This window comes from Borostomias antarcticus (genome assembly GCF_949987555.1).
Source record: "Borostomias antarcticus genome assembly, chromosome: 2".
Classification (NCBI taxonomy): domain Eukaryota; kingdom Metazoa; phylum Chordata; class Actinopteri; order Stomiiformes; family Stomiidae; genus Borostomias; species Borostomias antarcticus.
In genome coordinates, this window is record NC_140235.1 from 23,567,722 (window position 1) to 23,586,785 (window position 19,064).

At 43.5% G+C, this 19,064-nt stretch overlaps 2 protein-coding genes across 2 annotated transcripts in view; one reads left to right on the forward strand and one right to left on the reverse strand.

Annotated features, from left to right (window-relative positions):
• lyrm4b (LYR motif containing 4) overlaps window positions 1–11,054 on the reverse strand; it is a 46,200-nt gene extending 35,146 nt beyond the window's left edge. The window contains exons 1-3 of the mRNA XM_084453128.1: window positions 10,746–11,054; window positions 10,302–10,423; window positions 1,144–1,264 (exon numbers count right to left, since the gene is read on the reverse strand). Coding sequence (XP_084309254.1) covers window positions 1,144–1,264; window positions 10,302–10,423; window positions 10,746–10,787 — 285 coding nt within the window. The 5' untranslated portion in view covers window positions 10,788–11,054. The remainder of the gene's footprint in view (window positions 1–1,143; window positions 1,265–10,301; window positions 10,424–10,745) is intronic.
• Window positions 10,539–19,064, forward strand: part of fars2 (phenylalanyl-tRNA synthetase 2, mitochondrial) — a 122,715-nt gene continuing 114,189 nt past the window's right edge. Inside the window, exon 1 of the mRNA XM_084453115.1 lies at window positions 10,539–10,653. The gene's annotated coding sequence lies outside the window, so the exon portion shown is untranslated. The remainder of the gene's footprint in view (window positions 10,654–19,064) is intronic.

A 19,064-nucleotide genomic window follows, 5' to 3' on the forward strand; every position in this document is an offset into this window, starting at 1 on the left:
TGAATGCCAACATGACCATTCATTTTAGTAATAACTAAATGTATTTAATAGTAATCTATTTATTTAGTTATTCATTTCCATATAATGTTTGTCAAAGCCAGTGAGCCACTGTAGAGGGGCTAAAGAGCCACAGGTTGCAGTCCTCTGGTTTAGAATAGAACCTATATTATAGGTTACCTGCAGTTGGGCACAACTAAAAGACGTGGATGGAAGAGGATAATAACATGGTGGATGCGAGTCCAGACATGGCTAGTTTGTTCAAGGCTGCTCATCGTAGCGACTGGAAAATGGCACGGACGAGTTTCAAACCAGTGACCTCTTGATTTAGAGGGGGGTGACTAGCCCGCTGAGCTAACACGTGCTTGACGAAGTACACGTACTGTATACACACGCTTACACAACGTGCACTTTAGCCGTAGCAGCTACGTGGTGAAGTGCTGTGTTAGTGGATTACAGCCTATACTGTACGAGGCCAGGGTGTGTGTGTGTGTACATGTCCCTGCATGAGGGCCAGTGTGTGTGCATGTCCCTGAATGGCCTGTGGTGTGTGTTTAACTACACGTACGTGTATACGGGCGCTTTTTTTGCAGCAGGTTAATTTCTGAGGAGACACAGACAACCGTAGCCGACGCTCTGAAGGGACGCAGGAAACGCCCGGTAGATGCGTACGCATAGTTAAACGCAAGGTACCGCGGGCTTATGAGGGCCAGTGTGTGTGTCTCCCTGTCTCTGTATGAGGGCCAGGGTGTGTGTGTGTGTGTACCCGTCTCTGGATGAGGGCCAGGGTGTGTGTGTGTGTGTACCCGTCTCTGTATGAGGGCCAGGGTGTGTGCGTGTGTGTGTACCTGTCTCTGTATGAGGGCCAGGGTGTGTGTGTGTGTGTGTACCTGTCTCTGTATGAGGGCCAGGGTGTGTGCGTGTGTGTGTACCTGTCTCTGTATGAGGGCCAGGGTGTGTGTGTGTGTGTGTGTGTACCTGTCTCTGTATGAGGGCCAGGGTGTGTGTGTGTGTGTGTACCTGTCTCTGTATGAGGGCCAGGGTGTGTGCGTGTGTGTGTACCTGTCTCTGTATGAGGGCCAGGGTGTGTGTGTGTGTGTGTACCTGTCTCTGTATGAGGGCCAGGGTGTGTGTGTGTGTGTGTACCTGTCTCTGTATGAGGGCCAGGGTATCTCGTGCCTGGTCCAGCAGTCGCTCCACAGCTCTGGGCTCCTCTACTCCCTGGTTCTCTCTGAAGGCATCTCTCACCCGCCGCAACGCGTACGTCCTGCACGCACACACACACACACACACACACAATACAAGATGAGCACGGGAAAAGTGAAGAGAGGTCGTGGGGAGAGGAGTCCGTCCATGTGACACGATTATATTGAGGACTGAACTGTATGAAGGTGACATTTGTCAGGTTGTGTTGCTCAGGACCCAAGGCATTGCAGTGTTGAGTGTTTTGCCCTGTGGCACAGTTATTCTTTTATGAACTTAATATATCACGAGGAATGATGACAAAGTGAACAGACCTCTTCCGCCATCTTGGATCACACACCCTCTCACAGCACTGACTGTCTGTCTGTCTATCTAATATATGGATTTAATCCCTGCTATTTAACAGACAGAGAGACAGACAGACAGATAGATAGATAGTGCAAGGCAACTACAATGGGCATATCATGAAAGGAGGGATGCAACTGTATCATGGAAAGTGCATTTTGACAGGAATAAATCTTGAAGCTAAATCTTAATATCTAGAGTATCTTGATGTCAAGCTGGCTAGCATGGAACTGTTCAGTTTTCAGTGCCTAGGCTAATTTCTCAAGATGTCCACAAAGATGTAACCCATCTCAGGTGTATTAGTGTGGCTAGTTTGTGTGTTTTAGTTTGTGTGTATTAGTCTGTGCGTATTAGTGTGGCTATGTGGTATTTTGGACCGAGACACTTGCCATGCCAATAGTTTCTTTAAATTAAATTAAGAGAGAGAAAGAGAACGAGAGAGCGAGGGAGGGAAGGAGAGCGAGAAGGCGATGAGGAGACCAGCTGGAGAGCTTGTTAGAGCCGTGTGCCGGAGACCAGTGGTCAGATTACACAGCTTGCCGGCTCTGTCACATGCTGATTCATGCAAGACAAGGAGTGTGTGCATGTGTGTGTGCGCGAGCACAACCATGTGTGTGTGTGTGTGTGAGAGAGTGCCTGTGTGTGTGTATGTGCATGCGTGTGTGTGTGCGCGCATGTGTGTGTGCGCGTGTGTGAGTGTCCCCATGTGCATGTGTGTCAGTGCTGTGTGTGTGTGTGTGTGTGTGTGTGTGTGTGTGAGTGCTGTGTGTGTGTGTGTTTGGGGACATCAGCAGCCTGAGTAACCATGTGTCCATCTGTCTCCTTCCTGTCCCAGCTAACAGCAGAGAGATGGAAGGATCAGGCCAGATTAGACAGGAAGGAGTGACGTGTGGGCATGTGCGTGTGTGTGTATACATGCATTTGAGTGTGTTTGTTGGTGCTGGGGGTTGGGGCCCGGGGCGCACTGGTGACTGAAGCCTAGAAACGTGTGTGTGTGTGTGTGCGTGTGTGTTTCAGGAGTGTGGAAAGAAGAGTGTGTTTCTCTGAGTGTGTGTTCTTCCTCTCTTCTGAGTCAGCAATCTTGGATCCAACCCCACCAGGAGTGACTCATCGCCAGATTAGCCAACGGCAATGGGGGCCCGGTAGCAGAATTTAAAGATATTAAAGATATTTAGTCTGTGGGAATACTACTCAGAATACTACTAATCAAAGTCTCTTTTCTTCTGGAAGTGTCTGAAGGAACAAAGCACCTAACTGAATGCAAGCTTCAGGGTTTCTGGGTGATCAATAACAGATCTTCTGAGCTCTCACCAGGTGAGATTCAGCATCCATACATAACCTCCTGCTCGGTGGAGGAAAAAGTGAGCTCGCCAATAGGCTTCATTCTGAAGTGTCAACAGCCAACTGGATCAATCTAACCAGGCCAGCAAGACCATTGGAGAAAAACAAACTCCGGAAACTATACAATCGGTCCATAACAACAACAAAAAAGCAACCCAGATCTATAATAATGATCCTACCTTCACCCGTCATTCCAGCTGTCACCATCTGGCAGGAGACTCAAGGTCTCACTAGCCAGGAAAAGCGGATACAAAATCATTTGTTCCCTCTGCTGTGGCCATTCTAAACAAGGACATGATGCAATAATCCTCCCCCCACCCAACAGCACTGCAGCTACTGGAAATCTGTGTTATGTATCATAGTTACTTTTTATTGTCCGTTTTTATACCGTGTTGCCAGAGCACACAAAGACAAATTTCCATTACACACACATTTAATGAATAAGGTTTTTCTTATCTTATCAGTGAAGGACACGAGGGGTGTTATTCCAACATGAGTTCTGCGTTTCACATTTAAGCCTAAATGATCCTAACAGCTAATCAATTATAGATGGAACTTTAAATGAGGCTATAACCAAGCCATACGAATGCCGCATGGAGGGTGTCAAATACACGACCTTGCTCAGCTCACAAATCTCACACGCGGCACACATTCAATTTAGCCTGCTTCATCATTATCAATAAGTGCATTTTCATCATTATCGTAATGGATTTTTCTTATACTACACACTACACACACATACATTATAGCCTACATATTTTCCAATGTTCTGTTTCCATTAGGCTTTTATATGAACCTAGGCTATTTTCTGGAGGTTTGTTTACTAACCTTGGAGCCACTCTCTAGAGAGAGCCAGACAAACTAAAGAGGGGCACTCTTGGACCTGCTGACCTCTAGGGTGCTAATTTAAGCACACAGTCATTAAGTCTACAGTGTGGTCATGATGTTTCTCAGTATGGCAGCTCTTCATGTTATACAGTACTGATGCTCATGCCCCCCACCCCCACCCACCAACAAACTAAAATGCATGCGCGCGCGCGCACACACACACACACACACACACCTCTCTTGGGACTGATCTGGCTTTGGACCCCCAGTCATAATGACATCATCAGAGTGAGATAACCCCCCCCAGTGATTAGTGATGAAGCGTAGTAATGACTAGTTTTCATAGCCCTACATATACAGAGTAGGCTCTAATGAGGAGTGTTTTAAAGAGAAACTGGACAGAATATAGGCTAGAGGGCCTGACAATAGTATGCTCTGTAACAGATTTAGCTATTAATGACGCACACACACAGTGACAATGACATCAATGCCAATGCAGATTCAGTTGTTGTCGTCAGAAGGAGTGAAGGCATGAATTGGAGAGTGAGTAGCGGTGTTTGGCATGTTTAATGTTTACAGGATGCAGAGAGAGAGAGAGAGAGAGAGATAGATAGAAATGGTGAAGAAGAGGGGAGGGGGGGGAGTAAGGGAGCGAGAAAGAGAGAGTGAGGGAGAAGAGAGAGAAACTTCACAGGGAATTGATGTGTTTGTCGACGCTGGGTTTCCTCGATCACCAGTATATATATTTACCTGTGCCTTTTCAAGCTCTAATTCCTGACAGCCTGGTGTCTTTGTGACTAAGAGGAGCCCTACTCAGTAGTACGCACTCACTTGCCCAGCATTGTCATCACAGAAACCGAGAGGACAGATTTGAGAGCATGTAGAGTTGGGCTATTTTTCTTTGCTATACAGTACAGTACGTCAGCGCTGCCCTAGTTCTGCCAGTGTGGAGTGGCTGGTGATAGGCTCCACACTATCTCTGCATGCAGCCTGCTGCTGTCTGTGTGATACAACTGCTGTCTCTCCCACTCATCTCCCTCCATCCTCCTCTTCACTCTCTCTCTGTTTCCTTCTCTCACATTCTGCCTTCTCCATCCTCACAGAAGTCCCCTCTCTCTCTCTCCTCTAAATTCAATTGGCTTTATTGGCATAAAAGAACAAATGTTCATATTGCCAAAGCAACTGTGGAATTATAGAAATCTTTCTTATCCTTTCTTTCTCTCTCTCTCTCCATATTCCTCTCTCTGTCTCCCTCTCCCTCAGAGAGCAGTGTTGGCAGTGGCACAACCTTTCTTCGATGGGTAGCCACGATTTTCTGCGGTGACCTGTTTGAATGGCCAGGCTGTGCTCATTGAGTGTGTACATTGTCATGGTGGTTCTAATTTTTTTTTACTTTGGTCAGATAATCTGCCAGGGTGTAGTGTCTATTTTGGGCCAGATAGCACTACATTTTGCTTCGTATTTATGTGTCCCGATAAGATGTAATTTTGCTTTAGATATGTTCGAATTTGGTTGACTCTTAATTGACTTTATATCAATGTGCTGGTCCTGAGGCTGTGGGTTGTTAGTATTGCTGAGTGAACTAAGCGTCAAGACCAGCTGTCACAACTGTTTTTTTAATGTTTCCAAAATTGGATTGCCCTCTTTCGAGTTCTGATTAATAATGGATATTGGCCTACTTCTGCCTGGTATGCATTGTTTGTTGTTTTTCTTTCCAAGATGTTCATGCAGGGTTTCAATTGGGTGTTTGTCCCACTTTGAAAGTGGACCACACACTTCACTGCAATATAAGGCAATTGGTTCAATTATTGATTCATATACTGTAGTTTAAAGGATAAGGACACTGAATTTCATGTTTAGCCCTATTCCTGGCTTCCCTGGCATGTATCTGACTAGTACAGGTTAAAATTCATCCGAATCCGAATTTCGCGGAGGTTTACAGAGTGAAGGGATGGCTGTTGTATGTTCGGTGAAATTAGTACTGTTTACAAGTTAGCTGTTATTTCGAAATGCAGAGGCGAAAGGATCTATGGTGTTTACAGGACAACTTCCGAGCTTGGTAAGCATAAACCATGTAATTCCTGAACTTGAAATCCACGTATTTCATACTTTTTTAGAGTTTTTCGAGTGTGCCCATAGCTAGCAACGAGCCAGGGTGCGCGCGCCGACGTTATTGACACAGAACTCTGTACTGCACAAAACTACTAAAAAATATTTTAACCTGTACTAGTCAGATACATGCCAGGGAAGCCAGGAATAGGGCGAAATATGAAATTCGGTGTCCTTATCCCTTAAGGCAAATTCTTATTGGGATTTCAGTGTAAATCTCTCGCATCTGTGGCAGAAAAAGCCCTGCATATTTTCTCTTTCAGTTCACTGCAGGATTAAAATTTTCTGTGGAACTTATTTTCAGGCCTAAGTGTATGTTTTTCCTAGTGTGAAATGTGATGTAGGCCCTGATCACATGGTTCTAGTATTTTTCATGTGTACTGCCCGGGCCCAGGTCTGGCAACATTGTTCTACAGTTCAAGTTCTGCTGTATGGGCGAGAGTAGACTAGCTCAGGTTGATTTCTGCGTCATAACTATTAAGACCAGTTGCTACAGATTGCTTCAGCTTGGTGGCCAATTCATTAATTGTTGTCTTGCATTAAAGGGGAACGCCGCTGTCATAGCAAGTTTAGCTCAAATGTCGCTTTGTCCTCATTGAAACCGATCCGTACACACCAACATTTAACCGATCCGTGCTGTATTAAGCTAGCTCCTTTTTCCTCTGTGCGCGCACCCCCTTTATAATGGAGGTCTATGGGCCTCTACTAAAAACTATGATAAACATGCATTTTCAAGGCAGAAAGTGCCAGGAAGCCCCTTACCGGTCTCAGTAGAATGTTGTCTTGTGAAATGAATCGCCATCCCCATGTGTTGACGTGTTAGGCATGGCTAGGAGGATGTAAACAATCGTCTAGCTAACGTGTAAGTTTACAGTGCGAAAGGTATGGTGTAGTGCGTTCGGCGAAATAGTTCTGGATCAAATGGAGCTTTTGTTTCAATATTCGGTTTGAGAATGCGATATATTTCACATGACAGCATAATGACACCAGTAAGATCATACCCTGCGCTTCCTGCCTTGAAAATGCATGTTTATAATAGTTTTTAGCAGAGGCCCATAGACCTCCATTATAAAGGGGGTGCGCGCACAGAGGAAAAAGGAGCTAGCTTAATACAGCACGGATCGGTTAAATGTTGGTGTGTACGGATCGGTTTCATTGAGGAAAAAGCGACATTTGAGCTAAACTTGCTATTACAGTGGCGTTCCCCTTTAATAATGCTAAATAGAAACGTCCCTTCCTTTAAAATAAATAAATAAAAAAGAAAGAAAGGGTTATGAGTCATGAGTCCAAATGTCAAGGAAGTAACTCACTCTCTCTCTCTCTGTTGTGGCTATTCATTCCTCTGGTTTACCTGCCATTCACATTCACACACACATCAAGCCCGATTCTCTCACTTTCTCTTCTCTCTCCCTCCCTTAGCACCTGACTGATTCACTTTCTTTCTCTCACTCCTTTTGCATGGGGGGGGGTCAGCGGCGAGGGAGGGTAAACGTCTAGGAAAAAGCAATGCGGGAATTTAAGAAAAGAATACTGCAGAGTGATAATGGCAAACCACTGAAAAAGCAAGAATGGATTCATTTCTAATAATAAGCAGCTGATGTTCACTGTGACTGCAAATCATCGATTTGTCTCCTTGTTCACACTCTCTCCTCCTCTTCTCTTTCCTCCTCCTCCACCTCAACCTATGGATGTCTCATCTTCTTTTCTCTCCTCCTCCCAGCCTACGCAGGCCTGTGTGTAATGGCTAGCTGGCTGCTCTGATATGAGGGGTCCAGCCTAAGGGACACAACTCATAAACTGAATCCCAATCTGAGTGCGCAAACCACCCTTGCGGCCCCTCGCACTTGCAGCCTGAGGCCTGAGCACTTAATTGACGTCAGCTGGAAGGGCCAGAGGGTGCAGGGCCGTGAATTAAATGGGACAGCACTTCCAGCGGCGTGCCAACGATTCCCAAGCCAGTTCAGCTCAATGGCCCTCCCACTTCGTTTTCATTGGCTGCCGCGTCCCTCCGACACAGAGGCTGCTCTGACGCACTCCTCAGCTCTCCGCTCGGCTCTGCAAATTGACCGACTGACGTCTGTTTTAATTTAATAATAATTTTAAAATTATGTTGGGTGGGATATGTTTGCAGCATGTGGATTTCAAGATAAATGTTGTGTTATCGACAAATGTCATAATTTATGTGTGATGCACTCGGATCATGACTCGGATGCACTCAAGCACTGTGTCACATGAGACGCAGTGGACTGTGGGTATTTTCTGCTCCTAAGTCTGCAAAATGGCGGACTTTCGTTAAGTGCAGTTAAAGTGCGCAAAATGGCGGCAGTGGCGCACTTTTGGACCTAGCAATTCAGTTTTGGGACTACCCTGAGCCCTTGTGGACTTAGCGGGAACGCGCATGTAAGGCCACAAGGCCGCAAGTGCTCTGCACTTTTGCCTAAGTGCGCGATTTGGGATTCAGCTATAGAGTGCCTAAACGGAAGCAGGAAGTGCCGTCCCATGGGACATAAATTCTGAAAAAATATGTACGGTAGTCAATGGCGATAAACAATTTCTTGGTTGAGTTTGAATTGTGCCATGACCATACACATACGATGCTTGTCAATTTAAAACATAATTTTGCAAGTCAAGAAAGTCGCAGTTTGTTGTAATACTGTAAAGCAGTTATTCCAGAACGAATTTAAAATTATTTAAAGAGGTGAAAATCACTATTAGTCTGGCCATGTTGAGAGCTGCAGTAATGCGAAAGGAGAGTTAATCAGTTCTGAAAGAGCTAGCATGCAAGATCGGTGCAGGTTTTGGTGAGTGTTAAACAAGTTTAATGTTGGCTAGCTAATATTGGCTAACTTGAGAGTTAACCGAGATTAGTAAAATGTATGTTTTAAATTGAAAAACATCATGTGATGGTCATGGCACAATTCAATCGAGATCAAGAAATTATTTTCCCCCATGCCGTTCACTACCTTTCATATTTTTCCAGATTTAAAGCAATACATCGCGATATTTGGACCTTTACAAACATGTGCTAATTCTCCAATTAGATTTACTAAAAGTAAGCTGAATCGTCCAAATAGTCTACTCAGAAAGATAATACATTGACATTTATTACCTTTTAAAACTTGCGCCCCCGGGACGCAGCATTCAGTCGAAGTGCGCATGCGCAACGTTGTGCTTAAACAACATAGTAGTAGCTAACTATTCCGGCATCTATGGATATCATGCATGGATGTATTAGAACATGCAATGATATAATGGCGGAGGTGAGAAAACCGAAGCAAACCATCAGGAGGAAGCCAGAAAAAGAAAAAGACAATCTGATAACTTTACGACAGTACGACAGTGCACTTACTCGCAGAGCCTGTGGGGGCACAGTTCCGAGAAAACCGGAGAAAACACTATGTATTGCTTTAAGGTCCCATGGCGGTTTTCTCTTCCTGCTTTCGCTTAGACACTCAATTGCCTGAAACAGCTCTAGGTACCAGCCTAGTGTGGAGTCAAGCGGCAAAAACATGCGAATGGGGGCGAATGGACGCAGCGCATTACCTTTCAAATCCAGCTGCATTTGAGCAGCCAATCAACCTCCCTGCATGGCCCACTATCTGTGCCGGCCAATCATCCTCTGCGCACAAAATCCAAGAGTCTTCCCAATTGGTGTCCAAGAAAATCATAGCTTTTACCCAGAAGTTCTCACCACAGCAAGAGCTGGGTACTCAGTTTAGTTATCAGCCATGAAGCTAAAACTGCCATCTTAAAACTGCATCACAGGACGATTCAATCCTTTATAATAAATGGGTCCTCTAAGGGAGTGTGGAAGGAGAGAAGGGGAGAAGGAAGAAATAATAAGAGCCTGATAAGTAGAGTGAGGAAAGAGAAAGATGGAGGGAGAGAATCAATGGAGGAGAAGACATGGTTCTCTCTCAGCTGTGAATTATTTAACATGGAATGTGGTCCAGTATGCTGCTGTGAGCATGTAGCACCTTTGCCAATTTAGAACTGACGTTTGGTGGATGTGAAGATATCCTGTCCCTATAGCCTCAACTCTCACTGAGACACTCACTCACTCACACACTCACACCTGTTTTCTAGCCCAAGGAACTTGAATTGAAGGAAGCATCAGAGACTGCTACACTGGGAGCCAAGTGAAGCCACATGAGACAAGTTACTTCTATCATTTATTCACCCGCTAGATTGATCAGAAACACGCAAATGAATGGCCATGGCCCATCCATAACTTTATAACTATCCACTCAACGCACGTCTGCATCGACATGATAGTGCTTATAGGTCGTCTGGTTGATCTAAAACTAGACCAGTTCAAGTAACGTTATGCAGTGAATGGCTAGGGAACAGACCAGAAGCAATCATCGATGACAGGCAGCTGACACTGAACATGGGATGGCGTTTTATAGTTTATTGACAACGTGTGAAAATCAACTAACAAGTACAGTCCGAAGACTGACATGTTGGTATTTATTTACCTGTAGTTGTATGAGGGGAATTTCTTGCTCTCTTTCAAAAGCAAGCGGTACAGGGACAGCACCTGTGCTCTCGTGGACGTTGCCATGTTCCCAACGACGCGGCGACCTTCGAAATAAGGACCCTGAAGAATGAGTGTTCAGAAAGCGCCGGTAAAAATATATATTAGTAAAACCTAAACATTCGGGCGTATTCTTCATAAAATGTTTAATAAAACCATATCAACATGGATGTAAATGTATATTATATTTTCTATATTTGTTCATATTCATCTAAGACTTAGAACTAAACAACAATCCTTCTGGCATATTTTCGGTCTTCTCAAAACAACCCAACGCTCAACACTGGCTTAAGGTGAGTTATTTGACAGCTATGTTTTGCCGTACTTTTTGTCATGACAATGTATTGTACCACACCCATTACACCGGTTTGCTGACAAGTATTACCATTTTCTTGTCGATTACGTTTGAATACATTATTAGTCCCATAAAGTTCGTCTCAGCCCCCAGTGCTAGACAGTTAGCATCCCATGCTTCTTTGCTATTGGGTAGCCATAGCTAAATGGTAGCTGGCTAGATTGCTGTGCTTTTCTAGTGGTTTTGAAGACATCAGACACCTATGAAGTCATTATAAGCCAAATGATTCGCTACCTGCTGCATATGGCGATAGCATGGATAGAGCTATGCGTTTCCCTATGTTGCTACTAGCTAGCTATGTGGTAACGCTAGCTAGCTAGCCAGATAACCTCCAAGACCTTTGGCTGGTTAGCCAACAAGAGTTCAAGCAAGAGTACCTGCCTGGTGGTTGGCAGTCGGACCCCACTCTCCTGTGAGATAGTTGAACTGTAGTTACCTTAACCCTGAGATAGTCCAATGCATCCCCTGACTTGTTGGACACTGACCTGATCCAGCTGGGAGGGAGCTGGACGGGTTTCTCTGGTGCAATTGCTCTCCTTGGACAGCACATTTATTATTGGTCAACAGCATACCGTTCACGTTCATCATGAACATGGCATACTCTTGACTTGACTTGAATTAACCCATTTAGACCCTGAATGTATTACTTCTACTACTACTACTACTACTACTACTACAGCTAATATCAGACACCACTGCATAGCCTGTTTTATAGCTTGCTACATCATGCACGTCAAGTCAAACTTTATTTGTATAGCACATAGCCTATAAAACAAAAGTGCTGAACAGCATAACAAACAATCAACATACTAATAATACAAATAATAATTCATATTGTTGTTATTATTAATAATATTGTTGTTGTTGTTAATAATAATACTAATAATAATATAAATACACACAATAGCCGCACAATTTAAAATGACATCGAGGGGTCTAACTCATGCCACGCGAAGAGGTAGGTCTTTAACAATAACTTAAAAACTCATAGGGTCTGGGCAGTTAATTCTTATGTGGATACTACTGTAGGTCAAGTATTGGGGGCTTCCACCACAAAGGCGTCACCTCTATTTTTGAGCCTGGATCTCGGAACATGAAGTTGCAACTTTGGTCGACCTCAGTGCTCTAACTGGAGTATGATCGTGCAAGTTCTGCTAGGTACAGTTGGCGCCAGCCCGTTTAAAGCCTTAAAAACAAGCAACACAATCTTTAAATCAATTCTGAAGCAGACAGGAAGCCAGTGGAGGAAGTCTAATGCAGGTGTTATGTGATCACGCTTTCTTTTACCAGTTAAAAGATGAGCGGCTGCATTCTGTACAAGCTGCAGATGACAGAAACAGCTGTTCTACACCCACATACAAAGAATTAGTCTAATCGAGAGGTAATAAAAGCAGAACTCTCTCAAAGTTAGTGGGTGAGAGATTGGCCTTAACCTTGGCTAGACGTCTTAACTGAAAGCTCGTTTTGACAACATAACTACTGGATACTGGAATGCATAGGCGATTTTATCCTCTGAGAGTAGGGGGGGCAACATTTTGACGTGAGAAAAAAAAAAAACTTCTGCCGTCTCGTCCCATCTATTTACAAAGAATACCAGTTGTGAACAGTATGCTAATAAGAAATCCGTATGACAATTCAATATGTACAACGCATCAAACTTCATCTAGACACCACGAGCATGTCAATATGACTTTATGATCGAGCACTAGGCCATACCCAACATCACAATATCAAACTGCAACTGTCTGCTGGTGCTAGCTTCCTCGCCGATGGTGATGTTGCTAGTGCTAGTGCTAGCTCCGATAGCCTCTGGAGCACTTCTGCATTCGATTGCACCTGCTGCGCTGTCATTTCGAGTGGTAGCTTCTTCATTAGCATTGCCAGATTTTATTTTATTTTATGAAGAAGTGGTAAATTGTTTTTATAGCTCTTTTTGCCATTATGAGCAGGTTGGCTAGTTGTAGCTTGTTGAGCACTGAGCAGTACAGTCAGATGACTTCGACGGACGAGTTGTGCCATTAGTGGATTATGAATATATATATATTTTTAAAGGTAGCCTAGTTTAAGTAATAAATACACTTTTAAAATTAATGATGATCTAACACAAACTGGTACAAACCACAATTATGTATTTAATAATTGTGTTAATTAGTAAAAAAAAAGAAAAAGTTTTTTATATTTTTTTTAAGAATCTGAGCAGAGTTGGGCTGTCCAATCAGGGGGGGCACTTGCCCCCCCTATAAAATCGCCAATGCTGGAATGTGATGGCACCATCTCGGATGTAGCCTAGCTGTTGAGGAGACCTGTACAGTACATGTATGTTGCTATGCTGTACTCTATATAGCTACATTATAGTGATTTATCTCCTAGTCTTAGTAGTGGTACAGTATTACAATGATCACTGAAGTGATGATAGGCCTACAGGTGCACCTCCAAAAATTTGAATATTGTGGAAAAGTTCATTATTTTCCATAGTTTAATTCAAAAATGGAAACTTTCATATATTCTAGATTAATTACACAATGAAATATTTAAATATTTAAGCCATTTTCGTTTTAATCTTGATGATTATTGTTTACAGTCCATGAAAATCAAAAATCCAGTATCTCAAAATATTAGAATATTACATAAGATAATCTATGGCATATTGTCAAGAGGAAGATGAGAGACACCAGACCCAACAACGCCGATGAGCTTAAGGCCACTATCAAAGCAACCTGGGCTTCCATAACACGGTCCCACAGGCTGACTGCCTCCATGCCACACCGCATTGATGCAGTAATTCCTGCAAAAGGAGCCCCGTCCAAGTATTGAGTGCAGAAATGAACATACTTTTCAGAAGGTTGACATTTCTGTATTATAAATCCTTTTTTTGATTGGTCTTATGTAATATTCTAATATTTTGAGACACTGGATTTTTGATTTTCATGAGCTGTAAGCCATGATAATTTAAAAGAAAACTTTATGTGTAATGAATCTATATTATACATGAAAGTTTCACTTTTTGAATTAAATTACGGAAAATAATGAACTTTTAGGCTACACGATATTCAAATTTTTTGAGACACATCTCACCTGTATATCATTACAATGTGCTGCAATTCTGCTTTATCTCATACCAAGATGTTTCCCCTACCACTTGCATTGATAGCAATTGGGCATGTCGAGAATAAGGGTTTCTATCGTTGAAGCCAGGTGTCTTTGATGTTGCTTTGGGGGCTTTTGCATCCCACCTGCAAAGGTAATCCAGGAGAAAGACAGTCTGCCTCAGCTGAAACGAACGGCGCAGGTCTGAGCTGTCCCGCCAAGCGAGCCAAGCATCATTCATCATTCATGTTGTGACTCGTGACATCTCCCGGGGGACAGAGGGGGGAGGAAGAGGAGGACGGGGGACAGAATGAGGCCACATCCCCGGATCAGTGTGTCACTGAGGGGGAAAAGTCAATCAGCCTGCAGGTTGCGCCCCCACCCTCGACTTGGAGAAGCGTACAGCGCCTCTGCAACAATTGCTATATTTCTAATAATAGACTACATTGCATTTAGAGTGCTTTGTGAGATGCCCATATCAAGTGACTGAAGATGTGTTGTATAGATACCAATAAGCTAAAGCGTACTGTAGCTTTGCCCCGTCTGCTTTATGATAGGCCTATAGTGATATCTGAGATAAGCTATTAGGCTTTTCAATGGGTGTGATCAATACTATGTGGTCAGGATGTCTGTCGGAGATTGAGATGTGATGGGGTTGAGATGTACGGGGGGGGGCATTCAAGCCAAGCTTAAACCATTTACATACCAATTAACTGTTCTCCCAGCATCTGTTTAGTGACGGTGTGTTATGCTGCTTTTGGGGGCATCTGGGCCTTGATGTAGCTTAGTGGTGCTACCGGCCAGACATGCAGATAGACGCTGGGTTCTCATGACAGATGTGATGGTAGCCTAGCCTCTCGCTGCTGGGCGATATGGTATGCAGTATCTCTAGGTCACTACCATGACTACCGCACTGTGTGTTATTGGTGGAGGTCTGGGGCGGGGCCCTGCCATCATGTTCTCATGACCGGTATGTTACTGATGAGGGTACTGATGATGTGTGTTGTATGGGAAAGGGGGGGGGGGTTCTAATGTAGCCTAACACTGTGTGAACGGATCAATGCTACAGTCAGCTTGATTCTAACACTGATGAAGTGATGTAGAGTGTGGGGATGAGGTCTAGGGCTCTGGACATGGCTGCCGCTGCAGCTGCCCGGTACTGGGACCTGAAGATCAATGCTGCATTCATCATCTAATGTGGTACTGATGAAGAAGTGACGGCGCCTGTATTGGAGGGAGGCGGGCCTGGGTGGAGGTGGATGGAGGGTGGGCGTCCTGGTCTGGAGGTCAGGGGGTTGGATCAAGGCGGTGCTCTTTAGCGTCCCAGAGAAGGTCACAGTCACACCCTGTTTCCTGATACCCTGCCTCTAAAGGTCAGCAGTGGTAGTTGATTGTGTGTGTGTGTGTGTGTGTGTGTTTATGTCTGTCAGCATGAGCCTGTGTGTTTCAGTACTCTGTGCGTCTGTGTGTGTGTGCGCACGCGTGCGTGGGAGAGTAGGATTTACAATTGATTAATTTCTCACAGATTTCAATAAAGGTGGGTGAGGTGTGAGGTTCGGACTGAGATGTCAGTTTTAATCCACCATGTCCAGGAGACAGATCACACTGACAGACACCAGGGTCAATAGCAGGGTTTATCCTGGACTGGCAGTGTTGTGACTGATTAAGATATTCGAGCTATTGATAGTAGGCTAGTCCTCTCCCTCACCCACCCAGGCTTAGTTCTCATTTGATGACCTTTTGGAATGAGATATATATGTACGGTAGCTGTCCTTGTTTGGCCTGCCAGGCAACTGGCGTTTAGAATTTAGAATAAATTGGGCAATTTGTCAGCTACAGTGGGTACCTACAGTACTGAGCTGTGGGGGAAATCTGCAAGAAAATGCAGCCAAATTGGGCAAAAACAATGTTCTTCATCAGCTATTTTTTTATCATGTTTTTTTGGTGAATGTCTTTTGACCTCCTCCCCAGCGACAGTGCAGGGTGAGAGGTAATGTTTTCGGTGCTGTGTTTGTCGTCTGTCTGCAGGATTACACAAAAGCTACTTGAACGATTTTCACGAAACTCAGTGGAAGGGTGTAGCATGGGAAAACTTAGAACCCATTACATTTTTGAGCCGATCCAAATCATGGGGTGTGTCCATGAGCAGGGCTGTACATTGCGACATATATGTCCCACGTGCTATGAAAAAAAATATCTGTGCGATTAATTTATTTGCCCTGTACCACCCGTGCTACAGACAGCAAGCCGCTTGTATGTAATGTAAGGGAGGACGAGTGAGGTGAAATGAAGTGAGAGCGGTCAGGTAGGCTAGCCTATAGCTTCCCCCGGACCAGTAAACTCTGTTATAGCCCCGTCACAAATCTGCTTAGCCCCGGTTAAGCCCCCTCAAACATTTGGGTATATTTTAAGTAAAAGTTCATAATCAGCCATTTTCTCTTCATAATCAGGTCCCATGGTTGCGTGCTCGTGCTACAGTAGCCTACCCTGCGATTTACATGCGCGTGGTGGGGTCTGGTCTGGCTATGCCTCGCCTCGCCAGACGAGTCGCGCTGATGTGAGTGTGCTCGTACGTTAGTCAGTCGTTCATAATGGATCGTTTTGTAATTCGAAAGAAAAGAGACTTAAGTCTAGACGAGGGGGACATGTTACATGTTCTTGTTGGCATGTTGAATATTGGCAACCAGTCAGCTGGTTGCATTCCTGTACCCTCATTTATTTAATGTATTTCGTTCGATAAAAACGAATAATGTAGGCCACAACTAGACTACACACATAGGATATAGATAAAATGTAGTGTAAAACTAAATATTATTTAGTTTTACACTACATTTTATCTATATCCTACTGGTTGCCGCTGTTTTTTTTATTATTTAGTAAATAATAAAAAAAACAGCGGTAAAACCGCAGACTGCGGTTGAAATCTATCAATTTGAACTGCTCAGGATAATTCCTAACCGTGACAGCCATAATGGAAGCTGCTGCTAGTTGTTGTGAGCTAATGATAGGGCTGCTCGATTATGGCAAAAATCATAATCACGATTATTTTGATTGATATTGAGATCACGATTATTTAACACAATTAATCATTGATTTTTTTTTTTAATCAAAAGTTTTGACATTTTCTTAACAAATCAAATTATACATTGACTTTGATAACAATTAATTTATTAAATGTTGACAGTGGCTTTTCTTTTTAACAATGTTCTTTGGATTAGATACATGTCTCCCATGGGAGACGAATAGTGAACCTTGACCTTGATAAATAAATAAATAAAAGTGCCAAAACTGAATAAAGAAGCTTGAAAGCACCGCCACCACCACAGATTAATTTATTTGCCCTGTAGCACCCGTGCTACAGACAGCAAGCCGCTTGTATGTAATGTAAGGGAGGACGAGTGAGGTGAAATGAAGTGAGAGCGGTCAGGTAGGCTAGCCTATAGCTTCCCCCGGACCAGTAAACTCTGTTATAGCCCCGTCACAAATCTGCTTAGCCCCGGTTAAGCCCCCTCAAACATTTGGGTATATTTTAAGTAAAAGTTCATAATCAGCCATTTTCTCTTCATAATCAGGTCCCATGGTTGCGTGCTCGTGCTACAGTAGCCTACCCTGCGATTTACATGCGCGTGGTGGGGTCTGGTCTGGCTATGCCTCGCCTCGCCAGACGAGTCGCGCTGATGTGAGTGTGCTCGTACGTTAGTCAGTCGTTCATAATGGATCGTTTTGTAATTCGAAAGAAAAGAGACTTAAGTCTAGACGAGGGGGACATGTTACATGTTCTTGTTGGCATGTTGAATATTGGCAACCAGTCAGCTGGTTGCATTCCTGTACCCTCATTTATTTAATGTATTTCGTTCGATAAAAACGAATAATGTAGGCCACAACTAGACTACACACATAGGATATAGATAAAATGTAGTGTAAAACTAAATATTATTTAGTTTTACACTACATTTTATCTATATCCTACTGGTTGCCGCTGTTTTTTTTATTATTTAGTAAATAATAAAAAAAACAGCGGTAAAACCGCAGACTGCGGTTGAAATCTATCAATTTGAACTGCTCAGGATAATTCCTAACCGTGACAGCCATAATGGAAGCTGCTGCTAGTTGTTGTGAGCTAATGATAGGGCTGCTCGATTATGGCAAAAATCATAATCACGATTATTTTGATTGATATTGAGATCACGATTATTTAACACAATTAATCATTGATTTTTTTTTTTTATCAAAAGTTTTGACATTTTCTTAACAAATCAAATTATACATTGACTTTGATAACAATTAATTTATTAAATGTTGACAGTGGCTTTTCTTTTTAACAATGTTCTTTGGATTAGATACATGTCTCCCATGGGAGACGAATAGTGAACCTTGACCTTGATAAATAAATAAATAAAAGTGCCAAAACTGAATAAAGAAGCTTGAAAGCACCGCCACCACCACAGAAGAAGACTACCTCGGAAAAATAATTTCACTAGGACAGAACGCGTCTAAATAAGTTATTTAATGGTAGCGCCGAGGCTTCAAAACCCAGCATTTGTTAAAATAGACCCTTTTGCTTAGGTAAATTAAGTTTAATCTTTATCTGACACTTGTACATATGAGCGCCTCTCCTAAATAGGCCGACACCGATTTATTTTGACGGCAAAGTGAATGGACCGGCAAAGGACTGCTGTCTGGCATGAGCGAGCGGAATGCGACAACGGGACTGAGAAGGGCTACTTTGAGGGGCACGTAACACTGCGTAGCAAATTTTACACACCGTGTCAACTTGGTCCAAATCTGTCTCCGCGAACCCATAGTGTTTCCACACCACTGACGTTGTTTTAGCTCTCTTGTCCACCTCTCTTTCTGCTGCCATAATCTTCTTCTTGTCGTGTTTTGTACGAGAGGAGCATGCGTGCGCCTCGCTTGACAACTCGTCTCGCTTTGAACTAAAGTGTTTGTTTTGGGGCTTTGGGGGGTGGGGGAGGGGTCAAGCACAGTATAGCTCTGCAGTGTAGGGTGCGCGTGATTTGTGCTAAATCATTTTATGGCGATTATTTTGTTTTAATGATCGTTGACAGCCCAAATCTTAATCTAGATTAAAATACGATTAATCGAGCAGCCCCAGCTCATGAGCTAACTGGCTATCCCACTCTTATTGTGCTGGATTAGCATTGGAAGCATTGGAACCGATGTGTCCAGGCGACAAGACCTATCTTCATTTATCAGACATTATTTCATGTCATTTCAATTCACAGCTATTTCAGTGGCATG